The sequence below is a fragment of the Ranitomeya variabilis genome, chromosome 1 (assembly GCF_051348905.1).
Source record: "Ranitomeya variabilis isolate aRanVar5 chromosome 1, aRanVar5.hap1, whole genome shotgun sequence".
NCBI lineage: Eukaryota > Metazoa > Chordata > Amphibia > Anura > Dendrobatidae > Ranitomeya > Ranitomeya variabilis.
The window spans coordinates 524,404,428-524,427,740 of record NC_135232.1 but is presented as its reverse complement, the minus strand read 5'-3'; the positions used below and the strand labels follow the sequence as shown (position 1 = coordinate 524,427,740).

Here is a 23,313-nt window from a genome sequence, read left to right as displayed (position 1 = left end):
CGCACAGCCGGCCGCACTCATCACAGCCGACCGCACTCAGCAACGCCACCCTCACTCAGCACCGCCGCACTCGGTCAGTAGATCCTGAGAGAAATATTTTAACAACATATGGCAGAATGTAAACAGTAACAGTCAGAATGGGTGCATAACATTACCACGGAATGGTGGCGCAGAATGGGAGAAGCACATGACAGGATGGGGGCGCAGGATGGAGCAGCATATGACAGGATGGGGCCGCAGGATGGAGCAGCACATGACAGGATGGGGGCGCAGGATGGAGCAGCACATGACAGGATGGGAGAGCAAGATGGGAGCAGCACATACCAGGATGGGAGAGCATATACCAATATAAATGCTCGCCACCCGGTTGTAGAACGGGTTCAATAGCTAGTGTGTATGTGTATATATATATATATATATATATATATATATATATATATATATATATATATATATATATATATATATATATATATATATATATATATATATATATATATATATATATATATATATATATCCCAATCAGCACTCCCAATGTGAACACGTGCACGCTGCAAACTGCAGCACATAGATAAAAAAATCACAGCAGCACATGTACATGAATCGGCCATGTGAAAACACAGACAAATATAAATTTCTCAAAAATATTTTTTCATAAAAAATTTTTCAAACAATTTTTTTTCATAAAACTCAGTTAAATGGAGATTCTTAGCGCATAAATTGGCCAATTCATGTATGCCCATCAACCACGGCAAGGTGATCTCCCCCTGATGGGTCCTACTCTACTGTAATTTAACTGTAAGTTTTATGAAAAAAAATTTTTTTTGGAACATTTTTTATGAAAAAATATTTTTGAGAAATGTAAATGTCTGTGTTTTCACATGGCCGATTCATGTACATGTGCTGCTGTAATTTTTTTATCTATATATATATATATATATATATATATATATAGAGATAGATAGATAGATAGATAGATATAGATATATATAGATATTTATATACATATTTTTAATTTTTTCATTTAAAAAAAAAAAATTAATGGAACCTTTAATTATCATTAGCAATACGTCTACAGAGTGGTGTAATGTTCAACCGTCTGCGTATATTGCTCCACAGTGCAGCATAATGTTCCAACATAAACTTACTTTGTTACATAGTGCGGTATAATGTTCCCCCATCACCGTATGTAGTTGCATGGCACAGTGCGGTATAATTGTCCACCATCTGCGTAAATTGCTCCACAGTGCGGTTACATTTTTACACCTTCACCGTATATCGGTCCACAGTGCGGTATCATAATGCTCACTTCGCACTGTTTATTGATGTGCAGTAAGGTATCCTAATGCTTCCCGCTCGCCTTTTAGTGATCATCCGCGCGGTATAGTAATGCTGAACCCTCACCGTGTAATGTTTTGCAGTATGGTATAATAATGCTCCACCATGGCCGTTTATTGATCTGCAGTGCGGTGTAATAATGATCCCCCCTCACCGTTTATTGATCTATAGTGCGGTATAATAATGCTCCAACATGACCGTTTATTGATCTAAGTGCCACGTATCACATATGTAAGTGCAACGTATTTCAGTGCCACGCATCACGCATTTCAGTGCCACGCATTTCAGTGCCACGTATCACGCATTTCAGTGCCACGTATTTAACTGCCATTTATAGTATAGTGCGGTATAATAATGCTCACCCCTCAACGTTTATTGTTCTTTGATGCAGTATAATGCACACCCCAGCATATTACCCCAGTGTGTCCAGCAATCTGCCCCAGTGTGTCAGCATTGCCCCCAGTGTGTCCAGCATATTGCCCCGTGTGTCCAGCATATTGCCCCGTGTGTCCAGCATATTGCCCCGTGTGTCCAGCATATTGCCCCGTGTGTCCAGCATATTGCCCCCAGTGTGTCAGCATTGCCCCCAGTGTGTCAGCATTGCCCCCAGTGTGTCAGCATTGCCCCCAGTGTGTCAGCATTGCCCCCAGTGTGTCAGCATTGCCCCCAGTGTGTCAGCATTGCCCCCAGTGTGTCAGCATTGCCCCCAGTGTGTCAGCATTGCCCCCAGTGTGTCAGCATTGCCCCCAGTGTGTCAGCATTGCCCCCAGTGTGTCAGCATTGCCCCCAGTGTGTCAGCATTGCCCCCAGTGTGTCAGCATTGCCCCCAGTGTGTCAGCATTGCCCCCAGTGTGTCAGCATTGCCCCCAGTGTGTCCAGCATTGCCCCATTGTCCAGCAATCGGGCCCCCTCTCTCTGGCCACCGGGTCCGGGGGCACATGTCGGCGGGCATTCACAGTCACAGAGGGTCAATCTGTGCGGTAGCCCTGGGCTACCGCACAGATTGACCCTCATATAATCCGCCCCTGATTAAAACATACAAACACATAGCAGCTTGCCGCAATAGACACTAATTCTCACCAGCGTCTGGAATGCAGCAGCCGAAAATAACAATGCCGTAAGGCGGGGGAGCAGGGGTAATGGGAGAGGGCCTGGACAGCGCAGTGCGCATGCCCAGGAATGCCAGCCCCGCACTGAGCATAATGAATAACACAGTGCGGGGCGTCAGTCACAGGGTGGCCGCACTGCCCGCACAGGCGCAGTCAGGCACCCTGCGTCTGAGCTGTGACTCACAATGAAGACTGCGCAGGCCCCAGGCAGGCACGCACAGCGCAGGCGCCGGATTTAAGAAGAAACAGCGCGCAGGGGGCGGGTACCATCGGCCCTGAAGACAAGAGTGACGGCAGTTGGGGGATACAGAGAGAACGATTCGGACCGCCTCCCGGTACAATAGCTGGTACGTTTGGCCAATTTTTAAAACGTTTTATTGCGGTAATAACTTAATCAAAAACTAAAAGAGCCACCTTGTTAGACTGCAGCATTACTGCTGCACAAGGTGGCTCTTTTAGTTTAACACGCCTGGGGGGGGTGACAGTGGCCCTTTAAGTGCCATCAGATGTACCATCACTCCCCTTAGTGGCGGAGCGTCAGTACTGCAACGACCAGGACTCTGGGGCGCTGCATATAGAGTCAGCAAACTATTCTTGGAAACTCTGCGCTCCGTTCCTCCCTCGTCTCTCCGTATGGCTAAGCAGTACTGTACAACCACATATGGTATAAAATTCTGTGACACACCTGTGGTGTCAAGATGATCACTGCACCCCTAGATTAATTCATTCAGAGGTTTGGTTTGTAAAATGGGGTCACTTATGGGGGTTTCTGCTGTTCTGTCACCTCAGGAGCTCTGCCACTGTGGCATGGCACCCTTAAACCAGTGCAGCAAAATCTGCGCTGTAATATGGTGCTGCTTTCCTTCTTGGCTTTGCACTGTGCCTCAAAAGTAGTTTTCAACCACATATGGGATATCGTTGAACTCAGGATTAAATTGCACAACAAATTCTGAGGTCCATTTTATCCTGTTACCCTTGTGAAAATACAAAATTTGGGACTATAAAAAAAGCGTTATAAACTTCTGTGAAGCACCTGGAGGTTCAAGGTGCTCAATATACATCTAGATAAGTTCCTTGAGGGGGTCTAGTTTCCAAAATGGTGTTACTTGTGGGGGTTTCCACTGTTTAGGCACATCAGGGGCTCTCCAAACGCGACATGGCATCCGCTAATTATTCCAGCAAATTTTACATTCAAAAAGTCAAATGGTGCTCCTTCCCTTCCAATCCCTGCCGTGTGCCCAAAAGAGTGTTTTTTCCCCCACATAAGGGGTATCTGTGCAATTTCTCCAGTAAACCTTATGAAAGGGTATCTGTGCAATTTCTCCAGTAAACCTTATGAAAATTAAAAAATTGTGTCTAAAGGAAATTTTTTGTGAAAAAGTTATTCTTTTTTTCCTTCCATATTGCATAAATTCCTGTGAAACACCTGAAGGGTTAATAAACTTCTTGAGGGGTGCAGTTTTTAGAATGGTGTCCCTTTTTGGATATTTTCTGCCATATAGCCCCCCCAAGTAATTTCAAATGTGACATGGTTGCTTAAAAAAAAAAAAATTGTTGTAAAAATGAGAAATCGCTGGTCCGCTTTTAACCCTTATAAATTTCTAATGCAAAAAAAATGTTTCCAAAATTGTGCTGATGTAAAGTAGACATGTGGGAATTGTTATTTATTAACTATTTTGTATGACATGACACAAAATGACTCTGATTTAAGGTCATAAAAATGTATCTTTCTGCTCTCAAATTTCATAGCAAAAATTCCTTTAAAGGAAATCTGTCATCCACTTTTGCTATGTAATTTATGAGCAGCATGATGTAGAGGCAGATTGGCTGATTCCAGCAATGTGTCTCTTGCTCCACAGCCTGCTGAAGGTTCATTAGAATCAGCAGGAGATTCATTGGAGGACTAGATGCCTTGTATAACCCTGTCCCTACCACTGATTGGCAGCTTCCTATGTACACTGAGCATTGCCAGCATCCTGACAAAATGGTGTGGGAAGGGTTAGAAACCGTTGAACATTCTGACCACTGCTTCATCTACAGTACAGTAGACAAACAGGGATTCTATGAATACTGCACCAAGTAGTTCAGTAAGTGACACATCACTGGAATCTAGCACTCTGCCCCAACATCATGCGTCTCTCAGATTACACGGCAAAACCTGCTTACGGATTAAACAGTTTTGATTTTGTTTTGAATTGTCAGTCTGTTCAATGAACTTGTTTCCATTGCACAAAATAGCAAATTTGTAAATCCATCTATTTTCAGAAAGTCTTACCCCTGAAAAAAATGTGTTGGCCACTAGGTGTCTCTTTCCTGTAACTTGTTGTCCACTGCTGGTTGTCAGGTGAAATCCTTCCTTAAAGAATCTTTCACCTCCAAAAAATGCAAATTAAACTACTTAAATATTTACATATGGATCTTGGTCTTTATAAAACTCATGCCAGCAGTGTACATTATAGTGGCATAGAAATGGACATTCATTTCAAGTACAATGTAATTTGGTGCACCATTGGTGTGGACAAGGGCTCAGTGCACCATTACATGCTCCAATTTGCATATCAAATGCCTTCACTGATCTTGATTGACAGCTCTTGCTTTCCCAAAGTGTGAGCACTGCCTGAACTCAGTGTTCATGTGCACGGACACTGGAGGAGCCCAACGGGCACGCAGTGTCCATTCAGGTGTGCACATATTTGGCTCCGATCTGTGGTCACCAGAAGTGTAGCAAGCAACTTGAGTAGCCAATAATCAGGGGGCATCCACTCTTCAGTGTAATAATGCTGCGGTACCTGGGATAGATGCAGAGCGGAATAGTGATCTCCTGCTGATTTACAGTAAGTGGTTTTTATCAAAACTTCAGCAAACAGCCCAGTAAGTGACACTGCTGGAATCAGGGTCTCTGTCTCTACATTATGCTGCTCTTAGGTGAAATTAGGTAGCAAAAACCTGATCACAGATTTAATTTAACCCCCGGAGCTTTTTTCGGTTTTCACTCCCCTTCTTCCCAGAATCATAACTTTTTTTTTTTTTTTTTTATCTTTCCGTCAATATGGCCATATGAGGGCTTATTTTTTGTGGGATGAGTTGTACTTTTGATCGACACCGTTGGTTTTACCATGTACTAGAAAACGGGGAAAAAATTCCAAGTGCGGTGAAATTGCAAAAAAGTGCAATCCCACACTTTTTTTTTTAAAGAGCATTGTAAGAACCATATCATCACTTCCAGGACTCCTTGTTCTTTCACTTTACTTTTTGTTAATTGCTGAAAATCTATTAACACTTGTATTTTAAATGCTTTCTTATGGTTTAAAGTACTGTATGTGTCTGTGTATATTTAGTGTGTATATTTACGTGAGCAAAAGCGTGCCTTTTGCGTAGGTGCTTTCTCTGCTTCTGTGTCAGTGTATCTATATGCATATCTAAAGTTGTGCTTTTACGCGTTCATGAAGGTAGTTTCCTGCAGGTTTATGTATGGTATACCTTTTTCAAATTGGTGGTATTTTTGAATACAGTGGATTTATATCTGCTTTATATTTGTGCTTGTGCAGGATCTGTTCATTTCTGATGTAGCTCACCAGTGAATGAACCATATTCATAAATATAAAATTGCAGAGAAACATCTGCAAATAAGTAAACTTTCACACATGCATAAAGCTTCTGCACATTTGTGAACTCGTTTTCACATGTAAGGATACCCACTCGGCAGCATGGTTTTTCATATGTATTTATACATGCAATTACTGACTACTACACGAGCAATAGTATATGAAAGCAAGAAAAGGAAAAAACGGTTCAGTCAAATACATGTATAAAATATTAATCTTAATATGATCAAACAGATCAAGACCCATGCAGTGGAATTCAAACAATAGCTAAAAGGAGACGCATATCACAATATATAAATATATATTCACAAATGTGGAATGGAAAAAGGGAGAGGAGGGACTGTTCAAATGGGTACTGGTATATAGGCTTGAACACCCAAGTGGTTGGTACCTAGATTACTGGAACAAAGCTATGTAATGCATAAATCTCAAAACCATGTGATAAACCAATCAATTTAAAAATAAAAATTCCCCCTACTTAACTGACGGCAATAGGATCTATCAGTCAAGCACAAGGAGGCGGGGACGAGAGCTGGAGTAGACAGAGGCTTCAGATCTACCATATCTATTTGCATTTCAGTTCAAACACTGATTTCTCAGTAATGGAGGTACAGACCGGCCATATAAAGGTATTGCTGGACTTGTCTGTGGCTGAGCTACTGTACATATGCATAGTTTGTGCAGTGAACTCCTGCTAACAGATAACCTTTATGGGAAATGGCAGCAAGCTGGTAAAATGTATGACTTCTCAGTCCTCCCTCCCTGCCAAATGCCACTCTTCCGGTTTACTTATGCGCATTGGTTTCGATAAATCTCAACATGTGTAGGCCTTGGAAAACCAATTCTGTGAAAAATTATTTTACTACTTTATCTAAATGTTTTTTACTGTTGCATGTTTCTTGTAGGAGCACAGAAAATAGTAGCAATACTTCTGGAACAGATCAGAACAGGCATCCTTTTGAGGTAAGAAACGTTGTTAAGCTTGTTGTCTTGACCCTAACCTGTTTTTTTTTTTTTTGTTTTTTTTTAACTAACGCTCTGTCAAGCTTTTGATTTTTTTTTTCTTTTCTTTTTTTTTTCCCAAAGGGCCTTGAACAGACGCAGTTTTCCTTGCCCTCTGGTTATGGGCAAGTCACTTTTGGAATTTTTAATGAAGGCCTGGAGTTTCCCCTCTTTGGCACAAGTGGACCAGGAGAAGAGAACCGTGAAGGGGAAAGCAGGAGAGAGCAACAGTCACGGCATAGATATAGTGCAAGGCAACCTCGTGCCAGGATAAGCACAAGACGATCTGCAGGGAGGCATGAGGGTGTGCCTACCTTAGAGGGGTGAGGAGGAGCTGACCAGTGTTGGGTATGGGGACAAGGTAGTATGTTGTGTAGCAACATCATTTTAATTGAAAAAATTTTAGATGTAAGGAAAAAATTGTTATACAGGTTAAATTTACATGAGATGGTACTGTTACTCTAAAGAAAGCAACAAAAGCTACTGACAGCTGAAAATCTGCTTTGCTTTTGGCAAATGAACATAATAGATGAGACCTACTGTGAAACTGAAAATTGAAATTTCCCATTTTTGTAGAATTGTTAGTTTTCACCCATTGCAATCCATTGGGAGAACTCTGCACAATTATCTCTGATAAATTCCATATTCTAGACAGTACTAACCTGTGTGTAAACCATTTTATGTCCATGGATGACTTTGCACATACTTTTATATGTTTAAGCTGCTGACAAAATGAGTAGGTGTGTCCACACTTCTGGTACTATATCTCTATATCTATATAGATACAGGATTTTTTTTGTACAATTTTCATAGTCCTGAAATAAATTCACACTGAAGGCATCAAAACTATGAATTAACACATGTGGAATTATATACTTACAGGGAAGGTGCCGCATTTTTTTTTTTGCATTAAAAATGATTGTTTATATAAACAATTATTTATAATACAAAATTAATTTTTTTAACTTTAATATCTTTTTTATTATTAATTATTTTTACAGCCACTGGGCGCCTCCATTTTCCTTTGCAAGAGTGTAAGTGTAGCTGCACGACACTTACACTCTGCAAATACGGCAGCCCTGGGCATAGGAGTCTGCGGTCGGATGCCGACCCCATTGAGCTGCTCCCTTCTGTGATCTGGCCATGCCCCCTGGGCTGTCTCCACATCACAGCAGAGGCAGGAGGTCGGCGCCATCTTTCTTGTGCTGTGATTGCTGTGTATCTGTGGGAGCTCCACGTGAGAGCTGCGCTGTTGGAAGGGCAGCTCTATCTGTCTCCCCCTTCACACTATCAGCAGGCATTCCCTGTCTCTTCTATGCTGCCTGCTGCGCTGGCTGTGATCTCTAGAGAGGATGAAGTGCTGCTGGCTGATGTCGTTATGAGCTGCAGAGAGGTAACAGAGGGGGAGGCTCTGTGCTGCTCCTGTCCTGCTCCTGTCCTGCCTCTCACTGCAGCTCCTCATCAGGAAATCAGACCGTCGTGTTTCTATTCCTGCACTGTGCTGAGCCATGTATCTAAACCTATTCTGTGTGATACTGTGCTAAGCCATGCATCTAATCCTATAGTGTGATACTGACTGCTAACCCATGTATCTAAACCTATTCTGTGTGATACTGTGCTAAGCCGTGTATCTATTCCTACACTGTGTGATGCTGTCTGCTCAGCCGTGCATCTAATCCTCTCCTGTGTGATAGTCTACCGACCCCGTGTATCTAATCCTATCCTGTATGATACTGTCTGCTGAGCTCTGTATCTAATCCTATCACACAGGATAGGATTAGATACACAGCTCAGAAGTCAGTATCACACAGGATAGGATTAGATACACGGGGTCGGCAGACTATCACACAGGAGAGGATTAGATGCACGGCTGAGCAGACAGCATCACACAGTGTAGGAATAGATACATGGCTTAGCACAGTATCACACAGAATAGGTTTAGATACATGGCTCAGTACAGTATCACACAGTATAGGATTAGATACATGGGTTAGCACAGTATCACACAGAATAGGTTTAGATACACGGGTCAGCAGACTATCCTGTGTGATACTGACTGCTGAGCAGAGTATCTAAACCTATCCTGTGTGATACTGTCTGCTGAGCCGTGTATCTAATCCTCTCCTATGCACTCCTCTCTCCCCCTGTTATGTGTGATCTATTTGGCGGTATTATGTGAGAACACTGGAGGTATAATGTGAGATCTATATGGTGTCATTATGTGAGAAGTATATGGCGGTATGTGTGAATTATATGGCGGTATTATGTGTGAAGTATATGGCGGTATTATGTGTGCTCTATATGGCGGTATTATGTGAGAACACTATGGCAGTATTCTCTTCAGAAAGGGGACCCATTCTAGGGTGGTTCTGGCTGAGCACCTGCACACAGGTCTGGGGTAATAGAGGGGGCAGCATGACCTCCAGTTAGGTGCCGTCAGGGGAAGGCTGGTGAGGCAGCTGAAGAGAGGGGTATCATTTTTATCGTTACTATATGGCTACATTTCCTTCCTAGCGTCACCCCGGACTGCGCCTGTCGCCTCGCTTTCACACATCGCCAGGACAGGAGCTGAGGAGGGGAATGGGGTCTTGGCATGCAATGTCTGGATCAGAACAGGCCGTCAATCCACAGAAATGTTTCCTGGATTTCTGTGGAGCAGACAAGCAGACGGTCCATCCATGTGTATAAAAGACAGCGCTCTATGTACAATCCCTGGCTGCTCCGCGCACCGAACAGGGTGCCTCCATACACCAGCACACTGCTCTCCTGAAATACTCTGTGCTGCTGTCACCCTGCTCCCTCCACCATATATCTCCCAGAATCCTTGCTGCCTGCCATCCTCTGTGACTGTCTACTTGTCAGTATAAGGCCGGGATCACACACAAACGAGATACGGCCGAGTCTCACAGGTGAAAACCCAGCTCTGGCATCGGCACTCCGTAGCGGAGCGTGCAGCTCCATGTATTGCTGTGCGGCTGCATGCTCCGCTCCGGAGTGCCGGCACCAGAGCTCGGTTTTCACCTGCGAGACTCGGCCGTATCTCGCATATGTGTGATCCCAGCCTTAGGCCATGTTCACACAATGCGTTTTTTACCGCGGAACCGCAGCGATTTTGCCGCTGCGGGTCCGCAGCTGTTTTCCATGCAGGGTACAGTACAATGTAACCCTATGGAAAACAGGAAACGCTGTGCGCATGATGCAGAAATTCACTAAAAAAGCCGCGCTGAATAGCTGCGGTAAAAAAGAAGGACCATGTCACTTCTTTGTGCGGAACTGCAGCGGTTCTGCACCCATAGACCTCCATTGTGAGGTCAAACCCGCAGTAAAACCCGCAGATCAAAAATATATCTGCGGGTTTTATTGCAGTTATGGGTGGAGAAACCGCTGCAGCAGGAAGTGCGGGGAAGCGGGCGGAAGTGTGTGGGCGGAAGTGCTTGGGCGGAGTGTGTTCCTGTATCCCGAAGAGACATGGAGGCATACCGTCGCATGGGGATCGATGTCGGCCGTTTGATTGATTTGGTGTGTGTATGTGTGTGTATGTGTGTGTGTGTGTGTGTCCCCATGCGACGCTAGTGCCACCATTGTGCTAAGTCGCCGTATGGGACTACTACTCCCATCCGGGATTAGGATGGGAGAGTTGTCCCTGTGTCCGGCGACTTAGCACAGTTGTAAAGTTACACAACACACACAATACACATACATGACACACAGTACATACAACATATAACACAGAGTATATACTCAACAACAGCACACTGGTAGGCGAAGCCCTCGATCCCCTAGAAAAAATCCCAAAATAAAAAATAAAATCCATACTCCCTGTCCGCAGAATCCATAAAACGAGTGTCCCACGCCGATCGGCTGCTCTCCGGCGATACACTGCCAGGAGCGAAGCCGTTAAGCGAGAGTGCCGGGGTCAATGACCGCCGGTAAACTCGCTCGCGCATGCGCAGTGACACACCGACAGGAACTATGGCTCCTGTCAGTGTGTTGCTGCAGCCGTGGAGAGCAGACATATCTCTGGATGTGTCTGTTCTCCATGGAAGATCTTCGTGGGACCCTCGGATTTCTGCAGACAGGATCAGGGAGTATGAATTTGTTTTTTTATTTTGCGTCTTTTTCAGTTCGAGGGTCTTCAGGACGGATTGAGCGTACAATAAAATATGGTCAAAAAGTGGGTGTCTTTATTTCATTAAAATATTTTTTTCTAGTGTTTGTGTTTTGTTTTTTTTAACCCTTTCATTGGATTAATAATGGATAGGCGTCTTATTGACGCCTCTCCATTATTAACCGGGCTCATTACCCCTCATTACCCCATATCCCACCGCTACAGGGAATGGGAAGAGAGGGGCTAAGTGCCGGAATTGGCACATCATTTTGATGCTCCTTTTCTGGGGCGGCTGCGGGCTTATATTTGTAGCCGGGGGGGGGGGGGGGGGGGGGGCAAATATCCATGGCCCCTTTCCTAGGCTATGAATATAAGCCCACGGCTGTCTGCGTAGCCTTTCTGGCCTAAAAATATAGGGGGACCCCAACACTTTTTTTGGGGGGGCTCTCCCTTTATTTCTGAGCCAGAAAGGCTACGCAGACAGCTGTGGGTTTCATATTCATGGCCTGGGAACAGCCATGGGTATTTTAACCCCTTCCCAGGCCACAAATATTGGCCCGCAGCAGTCTGCCTAGCCTTTCTGGCCTAAAAATATAGGGGGACCCTATGTCTTTTTTTTTTTTTTTTTTTTTTTTTTTTTTTTTTTTGGGGGGGGGGGGGGGGGTCCCCCTATATTTTTTTTTTTATCATTTTAATAGCATTAATAATGGATAGGCGTCTTATTGACGCCTCTCCATTATTAACCGGGATTAATGCCACCTTACAATAGCATAAATACATGCAACTGAAATACGTGGCACTTAAATACGTGATACGTGGCACTGAAATGCGTGGCACTGAAATACGTGGCACTGAAATACGTGGCACTTAAATACGTGGCACTAAGGCTACGTTCACATTTGCGTTGTGCGCCGCAAAAACGCAGCAAAACGCATGCACAACGCTGCGTTTTGCGCTGCATGCGTCCTTTTTTTGATTGATTTTGGATGCAGCAAAAATGCAACTTGCTGCGTCCTCTGCACCCGGACGCGTGCGCCGCAGTGACGCATGCGGCGCAAAACGCAAGTGCGACGCATGTCCATGCGCCCCCATGTTAAATATAGGGGCGCATGACGCATGCTGCGGCGCCCGACGCTGCGGCGCAGACCGCAAATGTGAACGTAGACTTAAATAGCTGGATCGAGCTGGATCCGCGGGCTGTGATCTGGCCTACGCTCAGCACTCTGCGGAGCGCTGTCATTCAAAACACGCCCACTCATTTTGGTGTTTAGTCCCAAAATGGAGGGTGGAAGAAGAAAAGGGTTGGACAAGGAAATGACATCATTTCTTTTTTTTTTTCCCCACTGCAGTTAAAGCTTTATTTGTGTCAAACACAGACAATCTGCAGAGAAAACTGCATCAAAAAACGCACCAAAAACCGCACCTGCGTTTTCTGCCAAGAGCTGCGGTTTTTAGTGCAGAAAAAACAGCAGGGAAATCAGGAACGTGTGAACATGGCCTTACTCTGCAGTCACCAACAAAATGGCTGCTCACTGGGTTCCTGAATATCATCCTCTCTTATCCCTTAGGCCTCTTTCACACTTCAGTTGTTTGGCGTCAGTCTAAATCCGCCATTTTCCTCAAATAACGGAGAGGAGACATCACACACGTCAGCAGACTCCGCCCATAATTACTGCAGTGCAGTAAATTGAGCTAGTTGCACACTAGGTTTTTGTCAAATTTCATTAGCTGCTCCCCCTAGTGTTTAAAAGTGGAAATTCCAAAACTTTTAAAGTATTTTTCATATTTTACTAAATTATAAACAAATGATAATATTTTTTAAGAAAATGAAAACATTAATTCTTTACATTTTTTCAATCGCTGGAAATAAAAAAATTTGATGGCACCTTCCCTTTAACAAAAAAGTGTGAAACAACTGAAATTGTCTTGTATTGTAGGTTCTTCAAAGTAGCCACCTTTTGCTTTGATGACTGCTTTGCACACTCTTGGCATTCTCTTGATGATCTTCAAGAGGTAGTTACTGGGAATGGTCTTCCATCAATCTTGAAGGAGTTCCCAGAGATGTTTAGCACTTGTTGGCCCTTTTGCCTTCACTCTGCGGTCCAGCTCACCCCAAACCATATTAATTGGGTTCAGGTCTGGTGACTGGAGGCCAGGTCATCTGGCGTAGCACCCCATCACTCTTTCTTGGTCAAATAGCCCTTACACAGCCTGGAGGTGTGTTTGGGGTCATTGTCCTGTTGAAAAATAAATGATGGTCCAACTAAATGCAAACTGGATGGAATAGCATGCCGCTGCAAGATGCTGTGGTTGCCATGCTGGTTCAGTATGCCTTCAATTTTGAATCAATCCCCAACAGTGTCACCAGCAAAGCAACCCCACACCATCACACCTCCTCCATGCTTCACGGTGGGAACCAGGCATGTAGAGTCCATCCGTTCACCTTTTCTGCGTCGCACAAAGACACGGTGGTTGGAACCAAAGATCTCAAATTTGGACTCATCAGACCAAAGCACAGATTTCCACTGGTGTAATGTCCATTCCTTGTGTTCTTTAACCCAAACAAGTCTCTTCTGCTTGTTGCCTGTCCTTAGCAGTGGTTTCCTAGCAGCTATTTTACCATGAAGGCCTGCTGCACAAAGTCTCCTTTTAGCGGTTATTGTAGAGATGTGTCTGCTGCTAGAACTCTGTGTGGCATTGACCTGGTCTCTAATCTGAGCTGTGGTTAACCTGCAATTTCTGAGGCTGGTGACTCGGGTAAACTTATCCTCAGAAGCAGAGGTGACTCTTGGTCTTCCTTTCCTGGGGCGGTCCTCATGTGAGCCAGTTTCTTCGTAGCACTTGATGGTTTTTGCAACTGCACTTGGGGACACTTTCAAAGTTTTTCCCAATTTTTCGGACTGACTAACCTTCATTTCTTAAAGTAATGATGGCCACTCGTTTTTCTTTACTTGGCTGCTTTTCTTCTTGCCATAATGCAAATTCTAACAGTCTGTTCAGTAGGACTATCAGCTGTGTATCCACCAGACTTCTGCACAACACAACTGAAAAGAAATCCCACTTATTAAACCTGACAGGGCACACCTGTGAAGTGAAAACCATTCCCGGTGACTACCTCTTGAAGCTCATCAAGAGAATGCCAAGAGTGTGCAAAGCAGTCATCAAAGCAAAAGGTGGCTACTTTGAAGAACCTAGAATATAAGACATATTTTCAGTTTAACACTTTTTTGTTAAGTATATAATTCCACATGTGTTAATCCATAGTTTTGATGCCTTCAGTGTGAATTTACAATTTTCATAGTCATGAAAATACAAAAAATCTTTACATGAGGTGTGTCCACATGTTTGGTCTGTACTGTATGTATGTGTGTGTGTGTATGTATGTATGTATGTATGTATGTATGTGTGTGTGTATATGTGTGTGTGTATATATACATACATATATATATATATATATATATATATATATATATATATATATATATATATATATATATATATATATATATATATATATACGCGCACATACACACGTCACTCTGTCTGAAACCTTTATAGACTGCGCAAGTGCAAGCGCCGGCGCAGTCTAGACCCCACAGTGTGACGCTCCCAGGAGATCGCGGTATGCGTGAGCACTGAACGCACACCGCGATCTCCAACGGAGAAGCAGGGACGAGCCAGGAAGGTGAGTATGCTATATTTACCTGTCCCGCTCCACTGCTGCGCGCGCGCTGCTCCATCCTCCACCTGCGACGTTCAGTTCAGAGGGCGCGATGACTAGCTTAATGCGCGCCTCCCTCTGACTGAACAGTCACAGGCAGAGGACCCCGGAAGACAGAGAGGCGCGCAGCAGTGGAACGGGGGACACTGACAGGTAAATATAGCAAGTGCCGGGGGCCTGAGCTAGCGGCGACTCCGGCACCTGACCCCCACAGCGCGCCGGTGTCCCCGCTTGCTCAGGCCCCCAGCACAGCCGCCCGCACTCTCAGCACCACCCGGCACAGCCGCCCGCACTCAGCACCGCCACGCACAGCCGCCCGCACTCAGCACCGCCACGGACAGCCGCCCGCACTCAGCACAGCCGCCCGCACTCAGCACCGCCGCGCACGGCGGCCCGCACTCGGCTCCGCCGCGCACGGCCGCCCGCACTCGGCTCCGCCGCGCACGGCCGCCCGCACTCGGCTCCGCCGCGCACGGCCGCCCGCACTCGGCTCCGCCGCGCACGGCCGCCCGCACTCGGCTCCGCCGCGCACGGCCGCCCGCACTCGGCTCCGCCGCGCACAGCCGCCGGCACTCGGCTCCGCCGCGCACAGCCGCCGGCACTCAGCACAGCCGCCCTCGGGCAGTAGAGCCGGAGAGAGAAAGATGAGAGCAACATATGGCAGAATGGAAACAGGAACAGGCAGAATGGGTGCAGCACATTAAAACAGAATGGGGGCACAGGATGGGAGCAGCACATGACAGGATGGGGGCGCAGGATGGGAGCAGCACATGACAGGATGGCGGCGCAGGATGGGAGCAGCACATGACAGGATGGGGGCGCAGGATGGGAGCACATGACTGGATGGGAGCAGCACATGACTGGATGGGGGTGCAGGATGGGAGCACATGACTGGATGGGGTGCAGGATGGGAGCACATGGCTGGATGGGAGCAGCACATGACAGGATGGGGGTGCAGGATGGGAGCACATGACTGGATGGGGCGCAGGATGGGAGCACATGACTGGATGGGAGCAGCACATGACATGATGGGGGTGCAGGATGGGAGCACATGACTGGATGGGGCGCAGGATGGGAGCACATGACTGGATGGGAGCAGCACATGACAGGAAGGGGATGCAGGATGGGAGCACATGACAGGACGGGGATGCAGGATGGAGCAGCACATGACAGGATGGGGGCGCAGGATGGGAGCACCACATGACAGGATGGGGGCGCAGGATGGAGCAGCACATGACAGGATGGGAGAGCAAGATGGGAGCAGCACATACCAGGATGGAGACCATATGCCAATATAAATGCTCGCCACCCGGGCGTAGAACGGGTTCAATAGCTAGTGTATGTATGTATATTTGTGTGTATATGTATATACACATATATATACACACACTCACTGGCCACTTTATTAGGTACACCTGTCCAACTTCTTGTTAACACTTAATTTCTAATCAGCCAATCACATGGCGGCAACTCAGTGCATTTAGGCATGTAGACATGGTCAAGACAATCTCCTGCAGTTCAAACCGAGCATCAGTATGGGGAAGAAAGGTGATTTGAGTGCCTTTGAACGTGGCATGGTTGTTGGTGCCAGAAGGGCTGGTCTGAGTATTTCAGAAACTGCTGATCTACTGGGATTTTCACGCACAACCATCTCTAGGGTTTACAGAGAATGGTCCGAAAAAGAAAAAAAATCCAGTGAGCGGCAGTTCTGTGGGCGGAAATGCCTTGTTGATGCCAGAGGTCAGAGGAGAATGGGCAGACTGGTTCGAGCTGATAGAAAGGCAACAGTGACTCAAATCGCCACCCGTTACAACCAAGGTAGGCCTAAGAGCATCTCTGAACGCACAGTGCGTCGAACTTTGAGGCAGATGGGCTACAGCAGCAGAAGACCACACCGGGTACCACTCCTTTCAGCTAAGAACAGGAAACTGAGGCTACAATTTGTACAAGCTCATCGAAATTGGACAGTAGAAGATTGGAAAAACGTTGCTTGGTCTGATGAGTCTCGATTTCTGCTGCGACATTCGGATGGTAGGGTCAGAATTTGGCGTAAACATGAAAGCATGGATCCATCCTGCCTTGTATGGAGCATCTTTGGGATGTGCAGCCGACAAATCTGCGGCAACTGTGTGATGCCATCATGTCAATATGGACCAAAATCTCTGAGGAATGCTTCCAGCACCTTGTTGAATCTATGCCACGAAGAATTGAGGCAGTTCTGAAGGCAAAGGGGGGTCCAACCCGTTACTAGCATGGTGTACCTAATAAAGTGGCCGGTGTGTGTGTATGTATGTATGTATGTATGTATATATATATATATATATATATATATATATATATATATATATATATATATATATATATATATATATATATATATATGTGTATATGTATGTATATATATATATTACATATACATACGTATATATATATATATATATATATATATATATATATATATATATATATATATATATATACACACACATATACACATACACAGTGGGGCAAAAAAGTATTTAGTCAGTCAGCAATAGTGCAAGTTCCACCACTTAAAAAGATGAGAGGCGTCTGTAATTTACATCATAGGTAGACCTCAACTATGGGAGACAAACTGAGACAAAAAAATCCAGAAAATCACATTGTCTGTTTTTTTAGCATTTTATTTGCATATTATGGTGGAAAATGAAATTTTGTTTCTGACCAAATACTTATCTCAATACTTTGTAATATATCCTTTGTTGGCAATGACAGAGGTCAAACGTTTTCTGTAAGTCTTCACAAGGTTGCCACACACTGTTGTTGGTATGTTGGCCCATTCCTCCATGCAGATCTCCTCTAGAGCAGTGATGTTTTTGGCTTTTCGCTTGGCAGCACGGACTTTCAACTCCCTCCAAAGGTTTTCTATAGGGTTGAGATCTGGAGACTGGCTAGGCCACTCCAGGACCTTGAAATGCTTCTTACGAAGCCACTCCTTCGTTGCCCTGGCGGTGTGCTTTGGATCATTGTCATGTTGAAAGACCCAGCCACGTTTCATCTTCAATGCCCTTGCTGATGGAAGGAGGTTTGCACTCAAAATCTCACGATACAGGGCCCCATTCATTCTTTCATGTACCCGGATCAGTCGTCCTGGCCCCTTTGCAGAGAAACAGCCCCAAAGCATGATGTTTCCACCACCATGCTTTACAGTAGGTATGGTGTTTGATGGATACAACTCAGTATTCTTTTTCCTCCAAACACGACAAGTTGTGTTTCTACCAAACAGTTCCAGTTTGGCTTCATCAGACCATAGGACATTCTCCCAAAACTCCTCTGGATCATCCAAATGCTCTCTAACAAACTTCAGACTGGCCTGGACATGTACTGGCTTAAGCAGTGGGACACGTCTGGCACTGCAGGATCTGAGTCCATGGTGGCGTAGTGTGTTACTTATGGTAGGCCTTGTTACATTGGTCCCAGCTCTCTGCAGTTCATTCACTAGGTCCCCCCGCTGTTCTGGGATTTTTGCTCACCGTTCTTGTGATCATTCTGACCCCACGGGGTGGGATTTTGCGTGGAGCCCCAGATCGAGGGAGATTATCAGTGGTCTTGAATGTCTTCCATTTTCTAATTATTGCTCCCACTGTTGATTTCTTCACTCCAAGCTGGTTGGCTATTGCAGATTCAGTCTTCCCAGCCTGGTGCAGGGCTACAATTTTGTTTCTGGTGTCCTTTGACAGCTCTTTGGTCTTCACCATAGTGGAGTTTGGAGTCAGACTGTTTGAGGGTGTGCACAGGTGTCTTTTTATACTGATAACAAGTTTAAACAGGTGCCATTACTACAGGTAATGAGTGGAGGAAAGAGGAGACTCTTAAAGAAGAAGTTACAGGTCTGTGAGAGCCAGAAATCTTGATTGTTTGTTTCTGACCAAATACTTATTTTCCACCATAATATGCAAATAAAATGATAAAAAACGGACAATGTGATTTTCTGGATTTTTTTGTCTCAGTTTGTCTCCCATAGTTGAGGTCTACCTATGATGTAAATTACAGACGCCTCTCATCTTTTTAAGTGGTGGAACTTGCACTATTGCTGACTGACTAAATACTTTTTTGCCCCACTGTGTGTGTGTGTGTGTGTGTGTGTGTGTGTGTGTGTGTGTGTGTATGTGTATATATATATATATATATATCTTTTGTTATGCAACTGAGATACGATTAGTTATTGTCGGGCACATTGTACTGAGCACATGTGCAGAACATGTTGAGCATGGTGGACTGCCAATGATTTTCTACTTTCCATATAGGCCAGGAGATTATTGCTGTGAGCCCAAGGGTCCTTGTGGGCTATGATTTTATAACCTATGTAACTATAAGTTACATTGACATGTATAGATGCATCTGCAGCACACTATATTCCGCTTATGCTTTACAAAATGCACACGGTGCCCAATAATCGCTGAACTTCACTTTTAAAACCTTTAGTCGTACATTTTGCAACACTTCTGTCAAAATAATTTGCTGTGAGCACTTCAGAATATGTATTTGTTGGCTTACATCATGTTAGAAGCTTGCATTCTTCTCAGAAGTTACAGGATGCCTCGGTGTCGTTCTACTTTTTTTTTTTTTGACAAAGATTTGTTTGTTTGTTTGTTTTTTTGTTTGTTTTTTTATGTTGGTTTAATATATTGTTTGTTTTCATTGCTAGGATCATTCAGCAGCTGGTAAATGGGATCATCGCACCTACTGCAATGCCAAACTTAGGACTTGGACCATGGTTAGTTTGTCCTCTCGTCTGCCATTTTCGCTGAGACTGCATTCACGTGTCCATGTAAGGCTAGTTTCACACTAGCGTTCGGCAGGGCTGCGGACAAAAGCCTTCCTCCGTGAAGCCCCTCCCACTGCCGTGCCTCTGCCTTCAGCTCCGCCTACATCTGCATGCGTCCTGCATACCCAATCTTTAACATTGGGTACGCAGGCCATGCAGATGTATGCGGATGCCTCCGCATGTGTCGTTTTGAAGCTGTGCCGACCACAGCAAGATCTAACATTGTCTGTGTGCTGTTTTGTTTCTTTTGGGGAGGGGGGGAGGCAGTACATGAACCTCTAGAGTTTTTTTTTAGCCAGCCATACAGTCATGTTAATAAAAATAACAATGTTTCTGGACTTCAAAGCATGTACAATTCTTGTTTGTTTTGTGGATCAGACTGCCATTACAATTTATAGGGATCTGTATGTAATGGATATAGCACACAAAACAGACTTTGTACTTCAGAGCTCCATCAACAATGTGTTTCGCACAGATGGAAAAAATCAAGCAGATGTGTGATTGTAGTAAAAAAAAAACACTGACATTTTAGGAAACATACCGTCAAAGCCTTATAGGATATATTAAAATGTAAACACATTTTTTTCTAAATTATAATTTAAAACTTTTCTAAACTGAGTGGTACAGTACTGGACATTACTGTGGTGACCAGTTACAGGACTGAACCCTACAGATGAAGACTTTAATCATATTTCGTTTGGAACAAGTGCACTTAATATTTTAGTCCTGTCTTACTGTGGTGTTTTCTTTTCTTTAATTTTTCCTTTAGGGGAGTCCTTCATTCCAATCCAATGGATTATGCTTGGGGAGCCAATGGCCTGGACACAATAATCACACAGGTAGTACTTTTATGTCTGTGATTGTAAATTGGCCAAATATGTAAATTATATAGAGCTCAGTGTTTAGAGAACTGGGAGATGTGCAGCAGCTAAAACTGATTTTATAAAAATGTCAGCAAGCAGCCCACTGAGTGATGCATCGCTGGAATCTGGACCTCTGCCTGCCCCTAAATCATGCTTCTTTCAGATGGGATAGCAAAAACCTGGTTACAGATTCCATTATGACCCTTTTGCATGTCTCAATGTAACTGTACATCTGTGCTGCAGTGATTGCATGTGGAGTGGGCTCAGGAGCTCGGCTTTCTCCATGCTCCGCTATTATTCTGCAATCGGGGCACCATTTAAATGCCGCTTCCAATTTACTGACAACGGCATTTAAGTGATATGGCAGCTGATGATCTGGTGTCAATGGGTTACTGTGACAGCCTGTCACTTGTTAACCCCTTCACCCCCGGAGCTTTTTTCGTTTTTCGCTCCCCTCCTTCCCAGAGCCATAACTTTTTTATTTTTCCGTCAATATGGCCATGTAAGGGCTTATTTTTTGCGGGACGAGATGTACTTTTGAACGATACCATTGGTTTTACCATGCCGTGTAACAGAAAACGGGAAAAAAATTCCAAATGTGATGAAATTGCAAAAAAAGTGCAATCCCACACTTGTTTTTTTGTTTGGCTTTTTTGCTAGGTTCACCAAATGCTAAAACTGACCTGCCATTATGATTCTCCAGGTCATTACGAGTTCTTAGACACCTAACATGTCTAGGTTATTTTTTATCTAAGTGGTGAAAAAAAATTCCAAAGTTTGCTAACAAAAAAAAAAAATTGCGCGATTTTCCGGTACCCGTAGCGTCTCCAATTTTCATGATCTGGGGTCGGGTGAGGGCTTATTTTTTGCGTGCCATGCTGGCGTTTTTAATGATACCATTTTGGTGTAGATACATTCTTTTAATCGCCCGTTATTGCATTTTAATGCAATGTCGCGGCAACCAAAAAACGTAATTTTGGCGTTTTGATTTTTTTTCTCGCTACGCCATTTAGCGGTCAGGTTAATCCTTTGTTTTTATTGATAGATCGGGCGATTCTGAACGCGGCGATACCAAATATGTGTTGGTTTGATTTTTTTTTTATATAGTTTTATTTTGATTGGGGCGAAAGGGGGGTGATTTGAACTTTTATATATTTTTTATTTTTTTTATATTTTTAACCACTTTTTTATTTTTTTTTAATATTGGTATGCTTCAATAGCCTCCATAGGAGGCTAGAAGCATGCACAACTCGATCGGCTCTGCTACATAGAGGTGACATACAGATCACCTCTATGTAGCAGAAAGGCAGGTGTACTTTGAGCGCCGACCACTGGGTGGCGCTCAAAGCAATCGGCCATCAACAACCATAGAGGTCTCAAGGAGACCTCTGGTTGTTATGGCGATGCACTGCTGACCCCCGATCATGTGACGGGGGTCAGCAGTGCGAGCATTTCCGGCCGCGCTGCCGGGAGCGCTAGTTAAATGCCGCTTTCAGCGCTTGACTGCGGCATTTAACTAGTTAATGGGCGCGGGCGGATCGCGATTCCGCTCGCGCTCATTGCGCGCACATGTCAGCTGTACAAAACAGCTGACATGTCGCGGCTTTAAGGTGGGCTCGCCGCCGGAGCCCACCTTAAAGCAGGGGATCTGCCAGCTGACGTACTATTCCGTCAGCTGGCAGAAAGGGGTTAAAGGGAACCTGTCACCCCGTTTTTTCAATATAAGCTAAAAATAGCTTTCAATAGGGCCTGAGCTGTGCTTTACAATAGTGCCTTTATTGTCCCCTGATTCCCCACCTTTGCTGCCAAAATACTTTAGTAAAGTTGCCGTTTTCGGCTGTCAATCACACTGGTCCGGTCAAATGGGCGTTGTGAAATCGCTGTTTCTTCCCCCACTCCTCGGCGTGTCTGAGGTAACTCGATCTGTGAATAGCACAGATCACGGCTCTTGCGCATGCGCAGTATGTATTGCCCAACTGTTGGCAAAGTATACAATACATCATTGCACATGCGCGGTTTTCCACTGTAACCTCTGTGCCCTGGAAGTCAGCATATGCAAATTGTGTTGTCCTGGACACCGGTAAACTTTTCCCATCCAGAACTGCTAGACCGCTAGCGTAAGTTTGTGACAAAATCGCCTATCGATCTATCGATCTATCTTTCTATTTCTTTACAGCTATCTATCTCATTCTATCTATGGTATTCTTTCTAACTTTCTCATTCCTTCTTTCTTTCTATCTATTTATCGATCTCATCTATCTAAGAGCAGATTACATACAACATACACCCTAAAACATACACCCTGCGACATACACACTGTGACATACACCCAGCGATATCCGACTTGCAACCTACCACATGTGACATGCAACATACTGCATGCGACATGCAATATACCACATGCAACATACCACATTTGACATGCAACATACTACATGCGACATGCAACATACTATATGCGACATGCTGCAACAACATGCAACATGCGACGACGTGCGACAGCATGCGACAATATGCGACACGCAACATGCGACTACATGCGACATGCAATAACATGACATGCGACAATATACAACATGCGGCAACATGCGATGACATGCCACATGCAACTACATGCGACAATATGCGTCATGTGACGACATGCGGCAACATGCAACTACATGTGACAATATGCGTCATGTGACAATATGCGTCATGTGACAATATGCGTCATGTGACAATATGCGTCATGTGACAATATGCGTCATGTGACAATAT

General features: G+C 44.6%; 1 protein-coding gene across 2 annotated transcripts in view; it reads left to right on the top strand.

Moving 5' to 3' along the window:
• Positions 1-23,313, top strand: part of RNF126 (ring finger protein 126) — a 136,363-nt gene that overhangs the window by 50,649 nt on the left and 62,401 nt on the right. For both annotated transcript variants that reach the window (XM_077254149.1, XM_077254159.1), the window contains exons 3-6: positions 6,961-7,018; positions 7,142-7,380; positions 19,574-19,642; positions 20,463-20,532. In XM_077254149.1, the coding sequence (XP_077110264.1) occupies positions 6,961-7,018; positions 7,142-7,380; positions 19,574-19,642; positions 20,463-20,532 (436 nt within the window). The remainder of the gene's footprint in view (positions 1-6,960; positions 7,019-7,141; positions 7,381-19,573; positions 19,643-20,462; positions 20,533-23,313) is intronic.